At 41.1% G+C, this 27864-nt stretch overlaps 1 protein-coding gene across 2 annotated transcripts in view; it reads left to right on the forward strand.

The window, feature by feature from the left end:
• poc5 (POC5 centriolar protein homolog (Chlamydomonas)) overlaps nucleotides 1-27864 on the forward strand; it is a 94077-nt gene that overhangs the window by 48697 nt on the left and 17516 nt on the right. For both annotated transcript variants that reach the window (XM_067982696.1, XM_067982695.1), the window contains one exon: nucleotides 13203-13336. In XM_067982696.1, the coding sequence (XP_067838797.1) occupies nucleotides 13203-13336 (134 nt within the window). The remainder of the gene's footprint in view (nucleotides 1-13202; nucleotides 13337-27864) is intronic.

A 27864-nucleotide genomic window follows, 5' to 3' on the forward strand; every position in this document is an offset into this window, starting at 1 on the left:
AAGACTAATGCTAGTGCCCCTATTGCTGCCCTTGCTAAGATCAGAAAGATTAACACAGACCGGGGTTCGAACTTGCGACTTTCTTGGTCCTTATGGCTAATATTACACTAGGTAATGCGTTTATCTGAATTTTCATCTGATGAAACACTCATCTGTGCCTTTGTTACCCCTAGACTCGACTCTTCCAATACTCTCCTAGCCAGCCTCCCACCTTGCACCCGCCGTAAACTTGAGCTCATCCAAAACTCTGCCGTATCCTAACTTGCACCAAGTCCCGTTCACCCATAACCCCTGTGTTCGCTGACCTACATTGGCTCCTGGTCCAGCAACCCCTCAATTTAAAAATTCTCATCCTGGTTTTCAAATCCCTCCATGACCTCACCCCTCCCTCTCTCTGTAACCTCCTCCAGCCCTACTACCCTCCCAAATCTTTACACTCCTCCAATTCTGGCCTGTTGCGCATCCTCCATTTCCATCACTCTGCCATTGGTGGCTGTGTCTTCACCTGCCTAGGCCCTAAGCTCTGGAATTCCCCCTCTACCTCTTTCTCCTTTAAGATGCTCCTTAAAACCAAACTTTTGATCACTCGTCCTAATATCCCCTTATGTGGCACAGTGTCAAATTTTGTTTGATAATGCTCCTGTGAAGCGCCTTGGGCTGCTTTACTACGTTAAAGGTGCTATATAAATACAAGTTGTTTGCATTCCCTTGGGCCCAGGTTCTACTTTGCGTTTTCAGTGTAATTGTTGGCTGGTTGATGGTACTTGGATTTAAGAAATCTATTCTCAACCTTTGAATTTTTCACAACTCCTCTTCAATTCCTTCCACCTACTCATTATTGGAATCTGTCAGAACTCTGCTTTAGGACTCGCAAGAAGTTAGCTAAATCATTGCTAACTAATCCTGGCCTCTAGCTATCTCAGTTTGTGTTCTGTGCAGTTAATCCTCCTTTCCCACTGATCTTGGGCATCCTTGCTAAATACAGGCATAACGTAGAACACTTGCCAGTGGTGGGCACAGGAAGTAAAGGGACTATGGCTGCAGCCTCCCTTGACAGATAGTTTGTCCATTTTGGAGGGCTTAAACCCACGACCTTCTGACTCAGGTGTGAGTGCTACCAATTAGCCAAAGCTAATGGGAAAAGTTTGTGATCTCTAGCCTCCAACCTCTGTTTCTATTGCAGCCTTTTTTTGTTTCTCTCTATTTTATTGTTTTTATTTTCCTCTAGTTTCTCCTAACTCTTTTACAGATATTTCTCCCTTCCAACATCCTCACTGCATTAAAAATCTAGACTCATTCAATAGTCTCCTATTCTCTCATGCTTTTCCATGAGTTAAACTGAGGTACTCATTTCATCCCATCTCTTTCTGCCTCTTTCCCCACCCCCCCACCTTCCCCCTTCAAAAGCTTGGAATCAGCTAATTGCTACCTCTTGATTTACCTAACTCTCTGTTTTACCAACACTGGGCCATACCCTTTCACCTTTGTTCCTTAATTTAAAAAAAATCTTGTTTGACATGTAGGTAGGGCTATTCTTAAGTCCCATTTGCATTCATATCTAAAATTTACAAATGTTATCTGTCTCAGGAAATCACATTACCAAGGGTTTCATACCAATTGTTCTTCCATTGAGAAGGAAGCACCTGGGGTGATGTATACAGGGATTACCCTATTCTGTAGATATTTAGAAAATCTCTATGCTAGAGGGAGCATAAGTCCATTTAGTCTGCCTTCCTGTTGCCCTATTGTAACCATTGATGTTTCTATTCAAGATACTTGTCCAACTTTACCTTGGAAACCTGTTACTTGCCCCCACAAACCTCCCACCCAGTAAACAATTCCAAAAACTGATCTCTGTTAATCAAAAGCAAAATACTGCAAATGTTGGAAATCTGAAATAAAAACAGAAAGCTGGAAATACTCAGCAAGTCAGGCAATACCTGTGGAGAAAGAAACAGTTAACGTTTCAGTTAACTGTTTCTTTCTCCACAGACGTTGCCTGACTTGCTGAGTATTTCCAGCATTTTCTGTTTTTATTTGACTGACTGTTAGTTATGTTTTCTTGCATCCTGTCTAAGGCTAATTGTTTTCTTGTATCTCCTTTTTCTGCCTCCTTGTACCAATTCAAATAGCCCTGACTGATCCTCTGCATCCCTGAGCCTTTTTAATTTGAAAACCTGAGTTTTTTCTCCAATTAAAAGAATCCAAGTTCTTTGACTCTATCCTCATGTGTTTTATAGTTAGTTTAGTAGTTTTTCTCTGCTACATCCTTCTAATGTGGGTTCCAGCATATGTTCCAGGTGTGACCTGATCAGTGTTCTATACAATAGCAGGATTAATTCTTTTGATCTTATTATAGAACCTCAAATGCCATTTTTTTTGGCAGCAGCTAGGCACTGTCTTATATTTTGAGGTGTGTGTGTGTGTCGTCCGCAGATTGAGACTTAAAACATCTGACACAGGTCACAGGAAAATGTTGATAAATACAAGTCCCAACACACAGCTCTGTGGGGATCCACTTGTCACACTGTCCAACCCAAATACTTACCAGACACTACTTGATCTATCTTCACACGCTGTCACTGCACCATGGCTACAAATTCTCTGAACTAATTTTATAAGACACCTTATCAAAAGCTTTACTAAAATCCAAGTATACCACATTCTCTTACTTACCTACATCTTTTGTTACATTGCAGTGGCATTACTTGCCTTTTGTAAATCTCTGGCTCTTACCAATTAGTTTATATCTTCCTAAATCTTCTACTACCTTATCCTTGATGATTGATTCTAGAATTTTCACTGATTACAAATGTGAGGCTAACTTGTCTATGATTACATGGATCCCCCAGTTCCATTTTTAAATAAGAGCACTACATTTGCTATTCTCTTGCTCTGCTACTACCCTGTTTTCTAACTAATTGCTAAAGATTTCTGCTAGTACATCCATGAGTTCTCCAAGAACCCTAGGATGAATCCCATCCAGTCCAAGTTTATTTATATGGATCTTATTCAGTATTCAGCCAAAAACTCTGTAGTAATGTTAATTTTATGATACCTTAATCTAACTAGCTTGGAACATCCACTTGGCTATTTAGCCCTGTACTGTGCTTTACATAGAATCATTACAGTATCGCTATTGAGTCTCATTCCTCTGAACTTTTCCCATACCATTTTACATTTTTTTCCCAATAGTTTTCTACTTTCTTTACAAAAGCTATTATGGATCCTGCTCCCACCACTTTTTTTGGGTATTCCATTCTCTTAAGAACCCTTTTTTTAGAAAAAAAAAGCACTTCTCCACCCTGGTATCTTTTTAATGAATCTCTGCTGCGCCATCTCCACGGCCTTGACATCTGCATAAAGTAGGGCTCCCAAAACTGAACACAATATTCCAAATGCTGCATCATCAAAGATTTGTATAGGTTTAGTATTACTTTGCTTTTGTATTTGATGCCCCATTATAAATCTAGCGTCCCACATGGTTGTTTTTTTTAAAAACAGCTGTATTAACTTATTCTCTCTTTAAGAAATCCCTATTTTCTCATTTAATATGGATCAGTAGAACTCAATTTTTCATCTGTCTGCATTTTCACTAATCTTGACACCCATTTCCTAAGCTAGACACTCCTGCATTTTTTTCCTTTCCCCAAAAATTGAAAAGTGTTGTAGTTTGTCTTGATTTCCCTAGCAATTCCAAGTTATTTTAGCAACTTTTTACACTATATAGATTTCCTTATATTGATGTTATCCACAATAGAGAATAATAAACTTGTAATATTTGAATGTCTTTGCTTTATTCTTAAAGTCCTTGTCTGCCATTTTGGCTGGTGGTCTTTATTCACTATTCTTCCTATTACTCCTAATTATACATTTCTGCAAATGCCCTTAAGTCTGTTCCAATTAGTTACCTCAGTGCCTCCTTTTTTTTCAGCCCTGTCCAATTCCCCTAAAATGTGTCTTCCTAAAGTTTATTGGTCTATTGCTACTGTTAATCTTTTTTTTTACCCTGAACCTCAGGACCCTGCAATCACACTCTCAACTATATCCTGCATTAACTCCTATTATGATGTCCCCAATGGTAAGCATTAGGTCAAGTACAGTCTCATTTCAAGTCCCTTCTATTGTTACATGTTGATTCATGCAGCAGCCCCTAACTACATTCAGAAATGCTGGATCTCTTTCCAGCACTCTTTGATGTCCTGCCATTTATAAATTGCAATGACTCCACTGCTGCATTATATCACTTTTACACCATTTATGCTCTTCCAGCATCATAATCCCATTTGTGCTCTTCCTCCTCCCTCCACCTAACTAAATGTTCATTATACCTGATGTCCACAAATAGTCTATAAACCCTTACAATTCTAGCATTTGTGTACAACTTTATTCACTCATCTTTTAATTTATGTTTACTGTTTATCCTTTTGCCTTTTCTGTGATTTTTTTTTTTTTGATTAAGCATTGATTTCCTGTAGTATGGTGTACACTTGATTTTGTTGCGCCTTATCTAAACTTTCCTGGTTCTCTTGTACACATGTACTGGCTTCGTCCTCCAACTTCCTATTTGAAATATCCCTGTATCTTTTTCAGTCACTCTTCAAGTGACGCTCATCTGGTCAGTACAAGCTTTCTCTGGTCCAGAAGGCACTCTAGTCCCCTAGAAACCAACACCACACTCTTTGCCATGAGTTGATATCTTTTATCCTAGCCTGTCTCTGAAATACTAGTGATGCTACATGCTGGAGAAGAGAATGCTGCCTTGTCAGTCCTATCTTTTAAGCTTTCTCCAACCTTCCTGAAATTACTTTGAAGGACTACTGGACTACACCTGCCTATGTCACTGATTCCAACATGGACTACAATTGCTGCTTTTTGTCTCCCCCACTCCTTTAATAGATCATCAACCCTTGAGCTGAGATCAGTCACCCATGTATCTGGGAGACATCTGGCTGTTCTCATGCATACCTTCTAAGGGTGAACTCCCTGTTATCATTACTGATCTTTTCTTCCTCTTGTGTTGCCCCCGCCCCATTCCTATTGAAAGGCCCTTGGTACTCTGAGTTTTTGTAGCCACCTGTTCGACTCTGTTTACCAGGCACTCTGTTTGCCATGGGAGGTGTTCTAGTGAAGTGGTAGTTGCAGCTTCCCCCCAACCTCCAAGCACAATTCCTTCCTCTATTTGTAAGTTTGTCTTGCAGCTTCCCTTGTCCCCTGTCTTTTTGTTGGGTGTGGCCACATAACTTTGTTAAACTCTTGTCTTCCCTTCTTATCTTAACACAACCAAGTCTTTCAAGAGCTGTGATTTGTATCCTGAGGGTTGCAATGAATTTGCATTTGTAGGAATCTTGCAATATGGGCAATGCAACACAAGAGATGTCCTGCCTTTCTTGAGGTTTTATCTCTTCCAGTTGTAAAGTCTACTATACTGTACTCTGTAGCACTCCACACAATCTTTCTTCCTTGTAGAAATCTATTTAAGCTGTGTCACTCCTGTTTTGTCAGAGGATTAAAAAAAAATGCAACTGAATGTTAGTGGTATTACTAACCACCAACTCTTAATTCCAAGTCACAACACCCTTGATAAAGAAAAAGGTCATCCCTGCTCTACCAAATATTGCTCCACTTCATGTGATTATTTCATATGGAATCAAAACATTTATAGAACTCTCATTACTAAATGCAATTTGGGTTCTGAAGGTTGTTTCATTGTTCCTTAAAATCCACCTCTTTGACCAAGCTTTTGGTCACTCCTCCTTTGCCTTGGCATCTATTTTTGTCTGATTATGTTTGTGAAGCACAATGGGACATTTTTCTACATTAAAAGTGCTTTACAAATACAAGTTGTTTTGCCTGGCAGGGCAGCAACCAAGGCTTTCTCTGCTCTTGCTGTGACACTCTCATGGGCCAATAACATGCACAGTTTTCCTAGATCACACTTTTGAGGCAACTAGCAAGAGCAATCTTCATACTTTCTAAAGGCATTGCTGCCTCAATTTTATCTGATCAGGACAGGTGCTTCAGTGTGGTTTTGCTCCAAGCTGGCCTGAAGCTGCAGATGGCGAGAAACTGGAAAGTACTGCAGTACAAAGGGATCTGGGGGTCCTAGTGCAAGAAAATCAAAAGGTTAGTATGCAGGTGCAGCAGGTGATCAAGAAGGCCAACGGAATGTTGGCTTTTATTGCTAGGGGGATAGAATATAAAAACAGGGAGGTATTGCTGCAGTTATATAAGGTATTGGTGAGACCGCACCTGGAATACTGCATACAGTTTTGGTGTCCATACTTAAGAAAAGGCATACTTGCTCTCGAGGCAGTACAAAGAAGGTTCACTTGGTTAATCCCGGGGATGAGGGGGCGGACATATGAGGAGAGGTTGAGTAGATTGGGACTCTACTCATTGGAGTTCAGAAGAATGAGAGGCGATCTTATTGAAACATATAAGATTGTGAAGGGGCTAGATCGGGTGGATGCGGTAAGGATGTTCCCAAGGATGGGTGAAACTAGAACTAGGGGGCATAATCTTAGAATAAGGGGCTGCTCTTTCAAAACTGAGATGAGGAGAAACTTCTTCACTCAGGGGGTAGTAGGTCTGTGGAATTTGCTGCCCCAGGATGCTGTGGAAGCTACATCATTAAATAGATTTAAAACAGAAATAGACTGTTTCCTCGAAGTAAAAGGGAATTAGGGGTTACGGGGAGCGGGCAGGAAATTGGACATGAATTTAGATTTGAGGTTAGGATCAGATCAGCCATGATCTTATTGAATGGCGGAGCAGGCTCGAGGGGCCGATTGGCCTACCCCTGCTCCTATTTCTTATGTTCTTATGAGATTTCCCTCCAATATTTTGTGTATGGCTCCTATTTTATATGTGGAGTTTGAAGAGGAATAGTAAATTATTTATCATTTGGATTGTCTTTATTTTTAAGTTGAATGCAACCTCCACGTACAAAGCTTCTCTATGGGCAGCCTTGTCTCTTTCTGAATGTCAGGAATTTTACAACACCAGGTTATCTTACAACACCATTTACCTGACGAAGGAGGAAGCCTCCGAAAGCTTGTAGATTTCAAATAAAAATTGTTGGACTATAACTTGGTGTTGTAAAATTGTTTACAATTGTCAACCCCAGTCCATCACCGGCATCTCCACATCAGGTTATAGTCCAACTGTTTTATTTGAAAATCACAAGCTTTCGGAGGCTTTCTCTTTCGTCAGGTGACGAAGGAGAAAGCCTCCGAAAGCTTGTGATTTTCAAATAAAACAGTTGGACTATAACCTGGTGTTGTAAGATTCCTTACATTTGTCAACCCCAGTCCATCACTGGCATCTCCACATCTTTCTGAATGGCTTACTCTGCTACTTTCAGTTTGTGCTTTTATAACATTTTGTAATGTTTTATGCTACACATTTATACTTGAAGTGGTTCTGCTGTTAGTAACCTTTTATTGTTGATTTATCACTAAACAACTTTGTGTACAAAATTAGACTGGCATGTTTCAGTTCTCTTACTTGGCTTAAACAACATTTTGCGCATAAAGAACCTGTGGGTGCACCCCAAAATAATGCTGTGAGTCCCTTGGCCTGATGTGAACATTGAAACAGCTAGTGTTTCTAGTAGTGATTTTCCCCTTTTGAGATGGCAGGCATCCCTGTCTTGTATATGAAGACTGAACTTCATTCGTAGAATGACGAAGACTGCCCATGTTAAGTAATTTATTATTTCTTCAAATGCCCTAGTACAGTTGTGCCCAGAAAATCTTGTTGCAGTATTTTCTCTTGTTTGCTGATGTTTATTGAAGTGGTTTATGACTCTTTTAATATCAAAGGATTACTCCAGGAAGAGTCAAAAATTATACTTGTGACAGTGGTCTGTGCACAGACTAAGCTTTTAAGGAGAATTCTCAAAGTAAAATATAATTATATACCAGTGGCTGTCCTGCATATCATGATTATTGAGACCATTTAGCATTGCATCAGTACAATGAAAAAATATTAACTTATTTCTGTCATAAGGAATTATAGATAATTAGCTCTGACTCTGCGGATATTTCTTTAAAAGGTTTTTTTAATGAATGGAGTTTATTCATTTTAATGTGCGATATTTTCAGTATAGAAAGGGCTTCCTGTAGTAGACAGAAACTTATGGATCAAGACTAGTGTACAATTGTATCTGTGAAGAAACACCAGTATTAGCAGCCTTTTGTGACCCTTCAGTTTTTTTTTAAAAGGCAAAGCAGGCAGAATGTGCATGACTAAATCAGAGTATAGGGATAGCTAGTTTCTCCTTTGTCACCTTTACATACTTTTGACAGTTCTGCCATCAGCCTTAAAAGAAAAATTCAGTGAGCTACAGTTGACAACATGTCTCTTGTTTGCCAGTCACTTGAATTCTGTGGGAGGGGGACAGATAGGGAAGAGGTGGCATAATAGGATGGAATTGTAAGTTGGTTGACTTGGTTATTGGCATTAATTTAGCTCTTTTTTCCCCCCTCATCAAAGCAAGACTATTTGTGTTTTGCTGTAGTTGCAATGAAGGTGCCTTTTTCTAATCACATTCTGCAAAGGCTAATGAAAAATGTTAAGTGTAGTATATGGCCTAACCACCCCATCTGCTTCAGTTGGCTTTATCCAAACACCTATTAAATTTGGATCCTCCAGCAATGGCTTTTACTTGACGAGGAATGGTGCATTTTTCCTGTTACTTACCAGTCATAGCACAAGGCCCCAGTAGATGCAACTTGTCATGTTTTAATGGTGCATACTGTTAAGCAAACTGCAGACCCTTCCAACTTCAGACAGGAATTATAATGCTTCTAGCACTGTCTTACCTCAGGCCTAAGTTCATGCATTTTAATATTTCATTCAGTGCAAATGAAAACTTTATCAAAACAGTGAAGCAGCGATCCGCATCCAACAATTTGGGTCCGTTACTGTAGCAAGCGACTTTGTCTGTAATTCGCAGCTATTGAACACCACGCATCTGCTGCAGTCTAACACACCAGTTCTAAAGAAAATTGTGGACCATTGGTCGTATCTGGGTACCACTCATTATCTGATGTGAAATGTTTCATTTTGTAATTTTTATATTGATCGCCCATGGCATTACTTATACATAGTTTGTGGTGTGGGCCAGGCAGCAGAGCATCAGGTGGGGAATGAATTGTGGCTCGGGGAATAGAGCAGGCAGGAAGGCGAGAGCTGTGGGCATCAACTCCTATGTTCAGTAACTATTTGAGGCGCTCAAAACTAATGTCAACAGACAGCTTGTGTCTTAGATAAAAAGGAAATGTAATTTTTTTTAAGGTGTTCAGTGAATGAGCTGTACTCAGAATTTGTACAGTGCTTTTCAGTCTTAATCCAGTAAACTGACTTAAATTTTTGTGTGTATATCTTGTGCTCACTTTTTTTCAGTGTTCCATTTTAGATGAGTCAACGTCCTTTTTTTTAAAAAGGTAATGTTTTGGTGAAATCAAAACATGGATGTACTCAAACATTGGTCTATAATGAATAACATTTCTACTGTAAAGCCACTAGCTGTTCTTTGTACAGGTTACTCATGGTGGAACAGAGGCGAGCCCAGTATGTTTTTTAATAATTAATTTTGTGAGTATGGGCATCGCCAGCAAGGCCAGTGTTTATTGCCCATCCCTATTAGCCCTGAGTAGGTGGTAGGCTCCTGCCTTGAATCACTGCAGTTTGTGTGGTGAAGGTGCTCCAACAATGCTGTTGGGTAGGGAGATCCAGGATTTTGACCCAGTAATGATGAAGGAAGGCAATATGTCCAAGTCTAGATGGTGTATGACGTGGAGGGTGACTTGCCCTTCTAGATGGTAGAAGTCTGGGAGGTGCTGTCAAAGAAGCCTTGGAAAGTTGCTGGAGTGCATCCTGTAGATAGTACACACTGCAGCCATGGTATGCTGGTGATGGTGGGGGTGGATTTTTAGGCTAGTGGATGAGGTGCCAATCAAGTGGACTGCTTTGTCTTGGATGGTGTTGAGCTTCTTGAGTGTTTATTGCAACTGCAACCAGGCAAGTGGAGCGTATTCCATCACACTGCTGACATGTGCCTTGTAGGTGGTGGATAGGCTTAGGGAGCCACTTGCCACAGAATACCCAACCTCTACCCTGCTCTAGTAGCTAATGGCATTTATGTGGCTGGTCCAGTTGAGTTTCTGGTCAGTGGTGACCCCCAGGATGTTGATGGTGGGAGACTCTGTAATGGCAATGCCATTGAATGTCAAGAGGAGGTGGTTGGGCTCTTGTTGGAGATGGTCATTGCCTGGCACTTTCTTGTGGCACGGACGTTACTTGCTGCTTATCAGAAGCCTGGATGTTGTCCATGTCTTGTTGCATGAAGGCATGGACTGCATCATCTGAGGAATTGCGAATGGAGCTGAACACTGCAGTCATCAGTAAACAGCCCCACTCTGACCTTATGATGGCAAGAAAGTCATTGATGAAGCAGCTGAAGATAATTGGGTCTCAGACGCTGCCCTGAGGAACTCCTGCAGCAATTTGCTGGAATGGAGATGATTGGCCTCCAACAATCTCAACCATCTTCCTTTGTGCCAGGTATGACTCCAGCCACTGGAGAGATTTCTCAATGATTCTTACTGACTTCAGATTAGTAGGTCTCCTTGGTGCCACACTTTGGTAATGCTGCTTTTTGTCAAGGGCAGTGTCTCATCACCTCTGGAATTCAGCTCTTGTGTCCATGTTTGGATGAAGGCTATAGTGCGGTAGAGTCAAGTGGTCCTGGCAGAACCCAAACTGAGCATCGGAGAGCAGGTTATTTGAGTAAGTGCTGCTTGATAATGCTGTTGACAACTCCATCACTTCACTGATAATTGTGAGTAGGCTGATAGGGTGGTAATTGGCTAGATTGGATTTGTCCTGCTTTTGTGGACAGAACATACTTGGCAAATTTTGGCGGTTGGATGACCATGTTGTAGCTATACTGGAGCAGCTTAGCTTGGGGTGCCACTAGTTCTAGAGTTCAGGTCTTCATCACTACAGCCAGGATGTTGTTGGGGCATGTAGCCTTTGCTGTGTCCAGTGCACTCAGCTGTTTCTTGATGTAAGGTGGAGTGCATCGACTTGGTTGAAGGCTGTGATGGTGGGGACCTCAGGAAGAAGCTGAGAAGGCCACTCGGCATTTCTGGCAGAAAACAATGGGAAGAGTGACATCACAGCCTCAAAACGAATCCTGTTCTCATTGATGTCCATTCTTGTCTTTTGCCCTTGCCTACTGGTCTCCGTCATTGTTGAGGATGTTCACGGAGCCTCTTCCTCCCATTAATTTCTTAATTGTCCACTATCATTAACGACTGGATGTGGCAGGGCTGCAGAGCTTTAACCTGATCTGTTGGTTGTGGGATCGTTTAGCTTTGTCTATAGCATGCTGCTTTTGCTGTTTAGCATGCATGTAGTCCTGTTGTAGTTTCACTAGGTTGGCACCTCATTTTCAGGTATGCTTGGTGCTGCTCCCGGTATGCTCTTCTACACTCTCTACACTTATTGAACCAGGGTTGGTCATCTGGCTTGAGGGTGATGGAGAATGTTCCTGGTAAAGGACAGGGGTAGGGGGAGACCATTCAATGATTCCATTGCTATTAAGTGACCCTAGCGGAAGTGAACATGTGGACGTCAATGAAAATAGGATTAGTCTCAAGACTATGATGTTCCCCTTCCCATTGTTAAATAGCCTGCTGACAATTACTATCATGGGTCATCCATGAAGTAGTAATCATTTAGGAGAGGTAACAGAAGAATACAGGCACCTGTAGACCAATACATCAGTATGAATCATCCCAGGAGAGAAGGGGTGATGGGGAGGAGGTAAAAACAGTCAAGAAATGAACCGTAGACCGTAAGAATGTAGGCCCAGAGTTTCCGCTAGATTGCACTGGCTCTTTCAGCGCAAAACATTGTGGAATTTCGATTTACGCTAAGCGTAATTTGTGCTCGGCATATTTCGAGTTTCTGCGATGTTTTGTGCTGGCTTTAAAAAAAAATCATGCTGAAGCTAGCCCCGCCCACAAAACTGGCCACACCTCCACTCGAAACAACGAGGATGGTGAGTTTCCATCGATTGCGCCAGCCTGTGGCAGTTCAAGGAGGATCTTAAAATTAAGCTCGTTTTCTTAGGCGCAAAGGCAACTAGCAGGCATGGTTTAAACATTTTTAGATATTGAAAAATATTAATTTACTAAGGAACTGACTAGTGTACACCAATGAAAATAGGAAATGCTTTGGTATAGTTTGTCATTTTCAGTGACTTTAAATCTGGTTACTGACAGGCAGAGGACTGGACAGCTTTATTAAAAATGCTCATTTTTAGTGATCAACCCTCTTTCAGCTGTACTAATAAAAAATTGCACCAGGTTACCACGCTTAAATACCTCAATGAATATTTTTTTTGCAATTAAAAATAAACGATTGCATTATGTTAAGCTGCTAAACTGCGTTGATTCATGGCAGAGTTTATGTTTGTGGTTATATTGATGAATTTTAGCAGAAACTCAGCATAAAATGCACCAGCTCAATTTTTGCGCCCAAGTTCCAATTGCACCCAAAGCAGAAATTCCAAGCCATAATATTTTTCTAATGCACTTTTTGCCCATATCACTATAATTGTAATAATTTGCAGCTTGAGCACTTGTTGACTATATGATAAGATTTGCTTATAGCCTGAAATTTATGTACCATGTTGACTGTCCCTCATTTCTTACTAAATTAATTCAACTGCAGCTCGGGCAGTGTGGCTGTAACATTACTTCCCATATGTGTACTAACTATTTTTTGCCGATTATAATTTTGGGGAACTTGATTTTTTTTTTGAGGAATTGATATTAGCTGGGCTAGTACACCTGAGAAGAGGAAGAATGAAGGCATAAATGTTAAATCTATTTCATTATACTGACCAGTATGAGATTGTATAATACTATTCTTCTATTTAATGATTTGTTGAGCACTTATCAGTATTTAATTCCTCACCACCCCCGCCCCCCCCCCCCCCACCCCGGCCATGAATTTGTACTTATTACTTTACTCCCCTTCCAGGGGTGGGTATCTCCATACACTTTTCTAAGGGATCATCCATAATTTTCTCATATACAATAAAAATGCATTGTGTAGATTGCAGGAATCTTTTTTCTTTTACACTCCCACAGTCAATTTTCAAATTGTATATTTCCTTTTAGAAACAGAGTCTGTACACAGAAGAGATGATTCGGATCACTGTTCTTCTGTCTCTGTACCTCAACCACCTGGCAGTTCGGTTGGTCCTATTCCTGCAACCTCAGATCCTTCAATTCCTTTTGACTCCGATCGGATGGTATGTAGTAGATCTGACTTAATTTAAATGTCATATTTGCTGTTGACATATACATTGCTACTCTCCAGTTTTACAGTTAAATTGTGTGTGGTGCAGTAATACAAGGTGCTAGAGAATGACCTTACGATTGCATAGAATGATGCAGCAAAGGTTTTATTTCCCCAACTCCACTAAGTTTCCAAACTGTGCCACACTACTGCGGAGGAAGGGATATCAAATTGAGAGTCTTCTAAGAGCAGCCCTTTTCATTGCACTTTAGCTACTGGAACAGAGAAGGATGAGAGGAAACTTAATTGAAGGTTTTTAAATTTATGAAGGCTTTTGATAGGGTGGATAGAGGAAAAACTATTTTCACTGGTTACAGAGTCAGTGACTAGGAGTCATGAAAAAGGTTTGGTGAAATTTCTTTGTGCTGAGCATAGAATGCTTTGCCACAGACTATTTGCATCTTTTAAGGGAAGAGTAGATAAACATTTGAGAAGGAAGATATGGGGGTATGGGGAAGAGAACATGATAGTGGGAATTTTGGATTGCTGTATCACAGCTGGCACACATACTGCACTGTAAACTTTTGCTATTGCCTTATTCATGGATAAATGCTAAATCCGCGTACTAGCATCTGCAGCTTGAGCCATATTGGATTGATTTAAACTTTCTATGTAGCCCATGAAGTTCCATAGTATATACTTGGCCCATGAAGACAAAAAATTGAACACTTCTGCCCTATATTGTGCCAGTTGGTTTGTTGCTTTCTGAAATTGTAAGGGTTTCTGTCATTTTTCTTGTGCTTAACTATTGTCTCATAGATTTGCAAGACTGGAATTAAAAGTTTATTTCCCTTTCTATGTATTCTTAAATTCTGAATGCTCTTTAACCCACCCCCTTCCCAAAAGAATTCAGTGCCTCTTCTGAAAATCGCCTCCAAAACTACATTGAATTCCTCAGTCTGCACCCTTATCCTTTGAGTATTTTGCTTTGTCTATAAATGATGGTGGTTTATGATTAGTGGTGCCAAATTGTCCTTTTACATGGGTAATTGAAGAAAAGGGCTAACAGCTCAACCCATTGACTATTTTGATGCTTTATGTTCAGAAGTTAGGTTTTGTGACCAGATAAAGTGGCAGTTAGGTAATGTAGCCACAGGTACTAACTGAAGACACATATTTATTGTAATCTATGCCATCGCTGAGTTAATTTATCCAATTTTTTTCCCACTGGATCCTATGTGTCTGGAACGAGCTGCCAGAGGCAGTAGAGGCGGGTACAATTTTGTCTTTTAAAAAGCATTTGGACAGTTACATGGGTAAGATGGGTATAGAGGGATATGAGCCAAGTGCAGGCAATTGGGACTAGCTTAGTGGTATAAACTGGGCGACATGGACATGTTGGGCCGAAGGGCTTGTTTCTATGTTGTAACTTCTATGTGATTTGCCTCTGATGCCATTCAGTTCTAAGTCTCCTACCATCAGCATTAATTGCAGTCCAATGTATTGAGCGAGGAGCTCCTTTTTTTTTCTAATCCAAATTTGTACATTTTTTGTATGTTTGGCCTGTTGAGCTGTAATATTTGGTTTTTAAAAAAGATTTCATGGTTTTTCTGAGATGTGTGCCATGTTCAGTTTTTACAAATTAAGAAGCCACAGACTCTGTCAGAGGAATTGGTGCTTTCTGATTGAACATGTACAAATTATTCTATGGTGAATTTAGGGTAGGATAAAACTACAAATACTGTCACACATAACCCATATTGAAATAGTTTGCAAGAAATGCAATGCAAATTGGGCTTAATATTCTTTCCACAGACATTTGCAGAAAACCAAAGTACATTGAGTCTCATTGTTTTTAACCCATGTAGTCCTTGTCATCTGAGAAGATCTGCCATGTCTCAACTCAGCTCATTAATGCCAGTGTTAAATCCTTGAAGAAATCATCTTCATTGACAGGTGCTTCTGATGTGACATGGTTATACAAGGCCAATACAATTTATCTGACTGCAATTTGGAAAAAAAAATCTTCATTACCAATATGCTGACCTGAGGCTTTGGTCTTTGCATCAAAATCGAGTCCTCATCAGAAATATTAAGACCTGATTCCCATCACTCAATAGCACAGCAATCTAATCTACAGAATTGGGAGCATGCTCTCTCTGTAGCCAATCTTTGTTCAGATACAAATATTTAGCTCTTTGATTTAAAAGAAGGTAGACCTACATTTACATAGCACCTTATCACATCTCTGAAACATCTCTAAGTGCTTTACACACAAATTACTGTGAAGTATGGTTCCTATAATGTTGGCAAATTTAAGATTAATTTTTGCATACCAGATCCTGCAAGTAACATCAAGGATCAGTTAACCATAGCATCAGTTAACGATAGGACCTCTCTCAGTACTGCCCTGGAATATCTAAATTATGAACCGAGTGAGGCTTGAACCAACAGTCCTCTGACTCAGCTGAGAGTGCTACCAACTGAGCTAATTTTGAGATCCTCCAAAGGCAATAGGGCTGGGGTAAACACATGGTGAAGATCACTGGAAAAGCAGGTAGTGAGAGAATACTCAAAACTCAGCTTTACTTGTCGCAATGAAGAACTTCTGTGTTCTGAAAAGTCTAAATGAGCAGCTATGGAATATTGTAATTCTGCCTGCTAGACTGAATAGAAAATTCATCTTGATCATAGATTTAGTATAATTGAAAGTCTAATGGGTTGGTTTAAAAACTAGTGGATTGAACTGGGTTGACTTGCTCTATACTGAAGCAGTTCTCTGCAGCATTGGGGTGATGTTGATGGGTTCATAGTCCTCTCCAAGGTAATGACCAGAGTAGCATCACAGAAGTTTGTGGCACTTAAGCCAGACCATTGTATTTGTGCCAAAATTATTTCCCGTAGGTGGAGTTTAATTCATAAGCTACTCTATTTTTGCTGTTGTGTTGGAGATATCGGGCTTTCTTTCAATTTGTCAAGGACGTACATGTCCTCTGATTCCTTTGTGAATTTAATTTTGTTTCTGACTATTTTGGGACAGGATGAATGATTGTGGGTTTAATCTGCTTATTTTTGCCAACTTTTTGGATTTATGGCAATAGTTCAAAAACATAAATTGATAAATTGCCCAGCAACTTAGTACATCAGTATTTAAGGAAAAAAACACTGACAGAACTTCACACAATTTTTAAAAATTGCCGTTAGCAACTCTACATCTTTGATGTACAGGATCTATCTCATTGAAAACATTTCCCCCTTTTTTGTTCATCCACCTACAAAACCTGTTCATCGGGAATCTGGTTGGTTGGGTGACATGGACCGATCAGATCACTGAAAGAGGCAGTTTGACCAATGGGTGCCAAAGTCCTGTTAAGTCTGACTAGAAGTGACAAACTACCAAGTAGCTCCACAGTTTTAAGTGACAACTCATTGATCAGCCCTTCACTCTTCAACAGCATTTCTCTTTTTTTAAACTATGTAGTCCTCGCTTGATCTTTTGAAATGGTTCATTAGGAATTTTGCTGAAGTGGCACAAAGTATGCAAACGTAGTCTTAGGTATTGGTATAGGGATACAGAGAAAACAACGGGAAAGATCCTGTTGTGGGAATAGAGAGAGAGAGATAGAGACCTTATTGACAGGGGTGGTGAGTGTGGCCAATTCAGCTTGGGTGGAGAAAAAGGCTCCAGGGGAGGCTGCCCTGGTCCCAGATCCCACAAGTAAGAGAAGTGGCTGAAGCTGCGCACGTGGTCCTCCCCCTCTGCAAAAGGCAGTGTTTCTAATATAAGCAGCAGTGCTTGGTTTAGATCATTCTGTGGTCAGCTTTGTCTGTAATTGTTCCTCCCGCCCCGAGGTACTAAGCTGAATTTTGATTCAGGGCCGTGGCGCCCCGAAGATCACCTGGAAAGACTTGCTGCCCTTTTCCCACTGTCGCTGTGACAGCGGAGTCTCTCAAACAGCAAAAAAAAATGTATCTTGTTCAGCGTGTCTGACACGTGCAGGAACCCATCACCATATTTTGAGTTTAAGTCAAGCCACTGAGCAATCTACACCCACCTATAAGAACATAAGAACATAAGAACATAAGAAATTGGAGCAGGAGTAGGCCAATCGGCCCCTCGAGCCTGCTCCGCCATTCAATAAGATCATGGCTGATCTGATCCCAACCACAAATCTAAAGAACACAAGAAGTCGGAGCAGGACCCGGCCACATAGCCCCTGGGCCCTCTCCGCCACCCACAGGGCATTGACCGATCCGAACTCAGCTTCATGTCCAATTTCCTGCCCGCTCCCCATAACCCCTAATTCCCTTTACTTCTAGGAAACTGTCTATTTCTGTTTTAAATTTATCTAATGATGTAGCTTCCACAGCTTCCTGGGGCAGCAAATTCCACAGACCTACCACCCTCTGAGTGAAGAAGTTTCTCCTCATCTCAGTTTTGAAAGAGCAGCCCCTTATTCTAAGATTATGCCCCCTAGTTCTAGTTTCACCCATCTTTGGGAACATCCTTACTGCATCCACCCGATCAAGACCCTTCACAATCTTATATGTTTCAATAAGATCGCCTCTCATTCTTCTGAACTCCAATGAGTAGAGTCCCAATCTACTCAACCTCTCCTCATGTGTCCGCCCCCTCATCCCCGGGATTAACCGAGTGAACCTTCTTTGTACTGCCTCGAGAGCAAGTATGTCTTTTCTTAAGTATGGAGACCAAAACTGTATGCAGTATTCCAGGTGCGGTCTCACCAATACCTTATATAACTGCAGCAATACCTCCTTGTTTTTATATTCTATCCCCCTAGCAATAAAAGCCAACATTCCGTTGGCTTTCTTGATCACCTGCTGCACCTGCATACCAACTTTTTGATTTTCTTGCACTAGGACCCCCAGATCCCTTTGTACTGCAGTACTTTCCAGTCTCTCGCCATTAAGAAAATAACTTGCTCTCTGATTTTTCCTGCCAAAGTGCATAACCTCACATTTTCCAATATTATATTGCATCTGCCAAATCTCTGCCCACTCACCCAGCCTGTCTATATCCCCTTGCAGGTTTTTTATGTCCTCCTCACTCTCTACTTTCCCTCCCATCTTTGTATCATCTGCAAATTTTGATATGTTGCACTCGGTCCCCTCCTCCAAATCGTTAATATAGATTGTAAAGAGTTGGGGACCCAGCACCGACCCCTGTGGAACACCACTGGTTACTAGTTGCCAGTCCGAAAATGAACCATTTATCCCAACTCTCTGCTTCCTGTTCGATAACCAATCCTCCACCCATGCCAGAATATTACCCCCATCCCGTGATTTTTTATCTTAAGTAATAATCTTTTATGTGGCACCTTGTCGAATGCCTTCTGGAAGTCTAAATACACTACATCCACTGGTTCCCCTTTATCCACCCTATACGTTATATCCTCGAAGAACTCAAGCAAATTTGTCAGACATGACTTCCCCTTCATAAAGCCATGCTGACTTTGTCCTATTAAATTATGCTTATCTAAATGTTCCGTTACTGTCTCCTTAATAATAGACTCCAAAATGTTACCCACCACAGATGTTAAGCTAACTGGCCTATAATTTCCAGCCTTCTGCCTACTACCCTTTTTAAATAACGGTGTTACATTAGCAGTTTTCCAATCTGCCGGGACCTCTCCTGAGTCCAGGGAATTTTGGAAAACTATCACCAAAGCATCCACAATCCCTACTGCCACTTCCCTCAAGACCCTAGGATGGAAGCCATCAGGTCCAGGGGATTTATCCGCCTTGAGTCCCATTATTTTACTGAGTACCATCTCCTGAGTGATTTTAATCGTATTTAGCTCCTCCCCCCCGAGAGTCCCCTGTTTGTCCAGTGTTGGGATATTCTTAGTGTCCTCTACCGTAAAGACTGAAACAAAATATTTGTTCAGCATTTTTGCCATCTCCATGTTTCCCACCATTAATTTCCCGGTCTCATCTTCTAAGGGACCTATGTTTGCCTTAGCCACCCTTTTTCTTTTTATATAACTATAGAAACTCTTGCTATCTGTTTTTATATTTTTTGCTAATTTCTTTTCATAATCTAACTTCCCTTTCTTAATCAATCCTTTAGTTACTTTTTGCTGTCTTTTGAAGAATTCCCAATCTTCTATCCTCCCACTAAGTTTGGCTACCTTATATGTCCTTGTTTTTAGTCGGATACTATCCTTGATTTCTTTACTTAGCCACGGGTGGCTGTCATTTCTTTTACACCCTTTTTTCCTCAGTGGAATATATTTATTTTGAAAGTTGTAAAATAACTCCCTAAATGAACACCACTGCTCATGTACCGTCTTACCCTTTAATCTATTTTCCCAGTCCACTTTAATCAATTCCGCTCTCATACCATCATAGTCTCCTTTATTCAAGCTCAGTACGCTTGTTTGAGAATCAACCTTCTCACCCTCTAATTGGATATGGAATTCAACCATGTTGTGGTCGCTCGTTCCAAGGGGATCCTTAACTAGGACATTATTAATTAATCCTGACTCATTACACAGGACCAGGTCCAAGGTTGCCTGCCCCCTTGTAGGATCAGTTACATACTGCTCAAGAAATCCATCCCTGATGCACTCAATGAACTCGTCCTCAAGGCTGCTCTGCCCAATTTGATTTGTCCAGTTAATATGATAATTAAAATCCCCCATAATTATGGCTGTTCCCTTATTACATGCCCCGACTATTTCCTGATTAATACTTCTTCCAGCAGAGTTGCAACTATTAGGAGGCCTATATACTACGCCCACTAATGTTTTTTTTCCCTTATTATTCCTTATCTCCACCCAAACTGTTTCATTATCTTGATGCTTTGTCCCAAAATCATTTCTCTGTATTACAGTGATTCCTTCCTTTATTAACATAGCCACCCCACCTCCCCTTCCTTCCTGCCTGTCCTTCCTGATTGTTAAATACCCTGGCATATTTAATTCCCAGTCGTTGTCACCCTGCAGCCATGTTTCTGTAATGGCCACAAGATCATACCCATACGTAGTTATTTGTGCCGTTAACTCGTCCATTTTATTACGAATGCTACGTGCATTCAGATAAAGAACTTTCAAATCTGTTTTGTGACGCTTAGTTCCTGCTTTTTCCTTTTTTAACACTTTACCTATTACTCCATACCTTCTGTCCCTTCCTGTTACGCTTTCCTCTCTCTCCCTGCTCAGGTTCCCAACCCCCTGCCACTTTAGTTTAAACCCTCCCCAACAGCACTAGCAAACACTCCTCCTAGGACAGCGGTCCCGGCCCTGCCCAGGTGCAGACCATCCGGTTTGTACTGGTCCCACCTCCCCCAGAACCGTTTCCAGTGTCCCAGGAATTTGAATCCCTCCCCCTTGCACCATTCCTCTAGCCACGTATTCATTTGAAATATCCTCCTATTTCTACTCTGACTAGCACGTTTCTGTTTGCCCAACATGGAGTACACACACACTGTCAGGTCATTTAACTTGCCCAAGTCCAGAGAGCTTAGGCATAGATTATCAGGACCAAGGCTTAGGGACACAAGTTTACATAGTGGTACTGCTAGAGTTTAACTCTGTTTTTAAAAAAAACAGTCCATGCCAGCCGACAGCAGGACCTGGACAATATCCAGGCTCCAGGCTAATGCTGACAAGTGGCAGATAACATTCATGCCACATAAGGGCCATGGCAGTGACCATATCCAACAAGAAAAAGTCCACCAACCTCTCCCAGCCTTCAATGGCATCACCATTGTTGAGTCCCCCACCATCAACATCTTGGAGGTCACCACTGATCAGAAGCTGAACTGAACCAGCCATTTCAACTATGTGGCTACAAGAGCAGAGGCTGGGTGCTGTGTGACAAGTGGCTCATCTCCTGGTTCATTAAAGCCTCTCCATTGCTCTGCAATGCACAAGTCAGTAGTATGATGAAATACTCATCACGTGCCTGGATGTGTGCAACTACAACATTCAAAGCTCAACACAATCCATGACCCAATAGTCTCCTTGATCAGCAGCCTTTCTTTCTCACCTTCAATGCTATCCACGCACTGTAGGTGGAGTATGTACAGGACACACTACAGCACCTCCTAGCCCCATTACCTGTACCATGAGAAGGGCAAGAGCAGCAATATCATGAGAACATCACCTCAGAGTTCCCCTCTAGTTTACATACCATTCTGTATTGGACATATACAAATAAAACCATTCCTTCGTGATCACGGGGGCAAAATCCTGGAATTCTCTATCATCATTGTGGGAACACCATCGCCAAAAGGACTGTGGTGGTTCAAGAAGAAAGTCCACTGACTCCCTTCTAGGACACTGACCGATGGGACTGGCGTTCTCTCTCGCAGCAGCCACTTCCCCTTTTTTGCCATAAATCCACCTCGCAATTTGGTTCAGGCTCTTGAAAATGTCCTTGTGTTTCATACCTAGGACTTCTGATCCATGAAGAACTGTTTAAATATACATTGTATGCCACAAGCTTAACCTCTCTCTTGGGATTTTGCCATCACGGAAGAAAAATTAGAAAAACTAAAGTGCCATTCGCCCATTCTCAACGCAGTCTGCGGACTGTGTCCAATCTGAATCTGGCCAGTCAAGATCCCCAGGTAATTATCTAAATCAACATTTGGGACGTGCCTCTTGTATTTTCCAATCAGTACTCTCTAGGTCCCTTCTTGAGCCTTGCACGGCAATAATAACGCACTTGGGGTTACCCACCATTGATTAGCCCATTGTTCAAAATTGTGAGTAAAGCACACTTGATCCCTAGGTGATTCTGCTAGTAACAGTGATCTTTGAAGAAGAATGCTGCAATATTCTCAAATGTCTGGAACAGACACTCCTAGGTCATCCTATACACTATTATACACCACATCTTTGATGAAGACATTGCATAGGTGAGCAACAGTGGACAACCTTGCCCTATTTTTTTTTTGAGGCAGATATGCCCAGAGTGTCTGTTGTCTATTCAGATGGAACTTGGCACTGGAGTACATATCTAAGATACTAGCCAGGACATCAGCCTTGTACTCTTATCTTCCAGCTTCTTCTTTAGAGCCATATTAGTCACTAGATTGAAAGACTTGGACAAAAACTATGTAAATGGAGTTTTCCTGAGTCTTATGACGATCCTATAAACGTTTAACCTACCCTAAACATTCCTCATGAGGGCAAAGTCCTATCAGTTTCTTTCTGATCGCTCTGCTATCCTCCAGAGCATGTGATGTGCATGCCATGACACCTTAGTATCAATGAGATTCTTCCATAATTTTCAGCCTCAGTTGGATTCTGCTTGTGGATAGAGACTTAAACAAATCATATTCGCTAGTCTTGGAAGAGCAGCTACAAGGCAAGTGGCTGGTTTCTAGCTCTGTTCTCCAAGACCATTACAAAGTAAATAAATAACCAGCTAAATGTTTCTGATGGTGTTACTTGAGGAAAGGATATTGGCCAGGACATCAGGAGAACTCACTGCTCTTCAAATAATGCCATGAATTTTTAATGTCTACCTGAACCACTGAAACAGGGCCTTAGTTCAACACATCCAAGAGACTGTATATCTCTGGCAATGTAACACTCCCTTGGTACAGCACTGGTGTGTCAGGGTATATTGTCCTTGAGGCCTAAAGGAGGGCTTGAACTAAGCCAAGCTAACACTTAGCTTAAAGACTGCTGGGAAAACTGACTAGTTCCAACTATACAATAAAATTGCTCTGAAAGGCTGTTAGAATATTGAAGCATTATCAGATTATATCAATGACTGTAGATACTCAGCAGGAAGTTGTCTTTGTTTTGGAACTTTTACAGAGACCAAGATAATTGCGAACCCACTAGGAAACTAGTATGCTGTAAGCAAGTATTTCAGCCAAGTGGTTCCTAGGTCTTTATCCATACCTTGTGTTTTGCAGATTTATTCAATTGTGAAAGTATCTTCAATCTCCCTTTGTGCCACCTTTTAAGGTCTCGGGGTGAGCAAAAGCTATTAGGCTGACTGGATGCCCCCATACTATTCAGTTTCAGGGTCTGGCCACAGAAGGAGATTGGGAATAGAAAGCAAAAGCAAGAACACTTCTCAGTTTCAAACAATTTGCAGTTTCATAGTTAAGTACTAAAGTACTTATTTAAACTAATTGCTGTTTAATTTCTTACTACTTTAATAAATCTAAATCGTAGATGACCCCATAGTCTGATAGTGGTTCATTGTCTTAAAACCAGGAGGACACGGGGCTTGTCATTTTCTGTCAGCAAATTACAATAAGAAAAATGTTCTGTTTAACCCTGGGCAACATTATTTTACCAAATAGTGTGCATAATAGCCTGCTAATTTACATAGTCCTTAGTGCTGAGCATGAGAAAGCTAGCTGGTATAGCCTGAAAACCATCTCTCACTCATGTTTACCGTAAATAAGTTAGATTCAAACTGGAACAAAACCATTACAGACTGGTCTGCTTGTTTGAGATACACTTAGCGAATTATACTTTTTGACTATTTGGTAAAATGTCATGGCAGTTTCACTGTTTTTCTCATTCCTTAACTGTGTTCTCACTTTGGGGGTGTGAATATGGAAAGATTGAGCACTGCAAGAAAAATTAAAATAAACAATAGTGTACAGGAAATAGCTAATCATGATGTGGGAGTAGTGCAATAACCATCTCTCTGAAATGTCAATTGTTTAGTATGTAACACAGCACAACAGTTTTCAAATGCATTTTTTCATTCTATAAGCTGCCAGTTCCAGAATTTGGAGTATGACAAATTAAGTTCTAAGTTTCTGACACTCCTGCTTTCACTACAAAAATCTCATGGAGATTTTCTGTTCAAAGAATTTTCTGACGCTGATAGGGATGTTGCTTGTGTCCAACCAAAGCCTTAAAAGATGTGGTCATCTGTTTTTTTTTCTGGCTTTAGGACCTACATTAGGAACAGGAGATGGCCAGTTAGCCCTTCAATCCTGTTCTGCCATCCAATGAGATCATGGCTGATCTGTGACCTAACTCAATATACCCGCCTTAGCCCCATATCCCTTAATACCTCAGATTTGAAATTAACAATTGAGCTAGCATCAACTGCCGTTTGCGGAAGAGAGTTCCAAACTTCTTCTGCCCTTTGCGTGTTTCCTAACTTCACTCCTGAAAGTTCTGTCTCTAATTTTTAGGCTATGTCCCCTAGTCCAAGACTCCCCAACCAGCAGAAATAGTTTCTATCTACCCTATCAGTTCCCCTTAATACCTTGAAAACTTCGATCAGATCACCCCTTAATCTTCTAAATTCCAGGCAACACAACCCTCATTTGTGTAACCTCTCCTTGTAATTTAACCCTTGGAGTCAAGGTATCATTTAGTAAATTTATGCTGCACTCCCTCCAAGGCCAGTATATCCTTCCTAAAGTGCGGTGCCCAGAACTGAACACAGTACACCAGGTGTGGTCTAACCAGGGCTTTGTACAGCTGTAGCATAACTTCTACCCCCTTGTATTCTAGTTCTCTAGATATAATAGCCAGCATTCGATTAGCTTTTTTGATTATTTTCTGCACCTGTCCATGACATTTTAGTGATCTATGTACATCCCCCAAATCTCTCTGGACCTCCACTGTTTCAAGCTTTTGACCATTTAGCAAGTACTCTGATCTATCCTTTTTAGGTCCAAAGTGGATGACTGCACACTTGCCCACATTGAAATCCATTTGCCACAATTTTGCCCATTCACTTAATCTATTAATATCTCTCCTGTAATTTTATGTTTCCATTACACTGCTCACAATGCTGATTATCTTTGTGTCATCGGCAAACCTGGATTATCTTTTGCATGTGGTGTATTTGAAGATTAATGTATATTATATCTATCCTAGCTTCCCCAGTGGCTTTTGATTAAATGAACTACATGATGTAGACCTGCCCCATACAGACCAGAAGATCCACAGCTTAATTCCAAGTCTGTGCTGAGTTAGCTGATTGGTACCAGGCCTTCAGCTGAAGCAGCAAAATTGGCCAGTGTTCATGGATGCAGGTGGGGGAAGGTGATAATAAGCCAGGGTTTCTGCCACTGATCACTATTTTGTGTGTGAATAGGTGGGGGCAGGATATGATTGTGATACCCTCCACTGTTGTCTGGCCTGCTGAACTTGTCTTGTCTCATACATGTATTGCCATTTGGACAAGGGATAGAGAAATACTGCCATCTATGACGCCATACCTCAGGAAGGTTTGGCATTTTCAGGAGAAATTTGGTTGGAAAGAAGAATAACCTACCTTTTGCTTCACAGCACAGTGTTTTTGCTATCCGCCTCCCTCAATGTATACAGTAACTTAAAAATATTGATGTGATAATGATGTGAAAAAAACTCATTGTTGCCACCATTGTGACATCATATTGACAACTATTGTTGCTCGCATTGCTACTAAAATACTATTTACAAATTGAACATTTGGCTGAATAAGGACAAATGTAAATATCAAAGAATCATAATTGGTCTCCTTGTAATCAGCACATTGTGCTTGGGGCCCCAGCTATTCACAATCCAAATGAATGATTTGGATGAGGGGATCAAATGTAATATTTCCAAGTTTGCTGATGACACAAAACTAGGTGGGAATGTGAGTTGTGAGGAGGATGCAAAGAGGCTTCATGGGGATATAAATAGGCTAAGTGAGAGGGCAAGAACTTGGCAGATGGAATATAATGTGGAAAAATGTGACGTTATCATTTTGGTAGGGAAAAACAGAAATGCAGAGTATTAAATAATAAGATTGGAAAATGTTGATGTTCAAAGGGACCTGAGTGTCCTTGTGCATGAGTCACCGAAAGTTAACATGCAGGTGCAGCAAGCAATTAGGAAGGCAAATGGTATGTTGGCCTTTATTACAAGAGGATTTGAGTACAAGAGTAAAGATGTCTTATTGCAATTATATAGGGACTTGGTGAGACTGCACCTGGAGTATTGTGTACAGTTTTGGTCTCTTTACCTAAAAAGATATACTTGCCATAGAGGGAGTGCAACGAAGGTTCACCAGACTGATTCCTGGGATGGCGGGATTGTTGTATGAGGAGAGATTGAGTAGACTAGGCCTGTATTCTCGAGTTTAGAAGAATGAGGTGTGATCTCATTGAAACATACAAAAATCTTACAGGGCTCCACAGGGTAGATGTAAGGAGGCTGTTTCCCCTGGCCGGGGAGTCTAGAACCAGGGGTCACAGTCTCAGAATAAAGGGGTAGGCCATTTAGGACTGAGATGAGGAGAAATTTCTTCACTGAGGGTGGTGAATCTTTGGAATTCTCTACCCCAGAGGGCTGTGGAGGCTCATTGAGTACATTCAAAACAGAGATCGATAGATTTCTAGATATTAAAGGCATCAAGGGAAAGGGGATGGTGCAGGAAAATGGCGTTGAGATAGAAGATCAGCCTTGATCCTGTTGAATGGCGGAGCAGGCTCGAGGGGCCAGATGGCCTGCTCCTACTACTCCTCCTCCTATTTCTTATGTTCTCATGTGCCTATGCCGGTAACCCTTCACCTGAAGTTATCTTCTCTAACCCCATCTCCGTTGCTGATTCATCAATCCAAAATGTATCCAATAACTACTTACTTTGTTCTTTGCTATCTCTGTTCTTGTGGCTGCTCTCCCTTTAATACTATGTGCCTTAATTTTCATAATTCATTGTGGCACCATACCAAACGCCTTCTAAAAATGCATATGTAGAACAACCACCGTATTCACTTTATCTGCACTCTGATTTGTTTAAAAGAAGTCAATTAATATCGACCTGACCTTTAGAAAACCATTCCGACTGTCCCTGAATAGCCATATCCCTCTACGTATTCATCAATTATATCCTGTATGAACTCTTGGGCCCTACAATTCCTGGGGATGGAGAGCTTGATTTTCACCCTCCACAGGTCACAGTGGAACAAATGTCAGCTCAGTCTCATTGAGGGCTTTGAGGCTTCAAACTTTCCCAAAGCAGCCAGCTGCCCTGAACCACCAGCCAGAGCAAAACATCTGGCTGGTGGTTCAGGGCAGCTGGAGTAAATCCCCAGGAATTTTGGGGCCTAGAAGTTTACCCACACCTGAGGTAAGACTAAATGGCCTATAATTTCCTGGCTTATTTATCTCTTCAATTCTTGAATAGGGTGTAATATTTGCCAACCTCTAGTCCTTTGGCACAATTCCTAATTCCAGGGATTTTTGGAAAGTTATGGTTGGTACCTCCACTACTTTTATCCCTAGACCCCCTCAATATTCTGGAATGTATACTGTATGGGCCAAGTGCTGCTACTTGTAGTTCCATTAACTTTTTTTAAATATAAGATTTCTCTTAATAACCAAAGTCCCAACACAATAAAAGCTGAAAGTTGATTGTGTCTTCCATTCCCTTGTTCTCAAGTATAAGATGGCCTCCTTCCTCTCAAGTGGTCCCCCCCCCACCCTCTTTGATTATTCTCCACACCTGGAGTATTGTGTGCAGTTTTGGTCTCCTTACCTAAGAGGATATACTTGCTATAGAGGGAGTGCAGCAAAGGTTCACCAGACTGATCCCTGGGATGGCAGGACT

Source organism: Heptranchias perlo, chromosome 4 (genome assembly GCF_035084215.1).
Source record: "Heptranchias perlo isolate sHepPer1 chromosome 4, sHepPer1.hap1, whole genome shotgun sequence".
NCBI lineage: Eukaryota > Metazoa > Chordata > Chondrichthyes > Hexanchiformes > Hexanchidae > Heptranchias > Heptranchias perlo.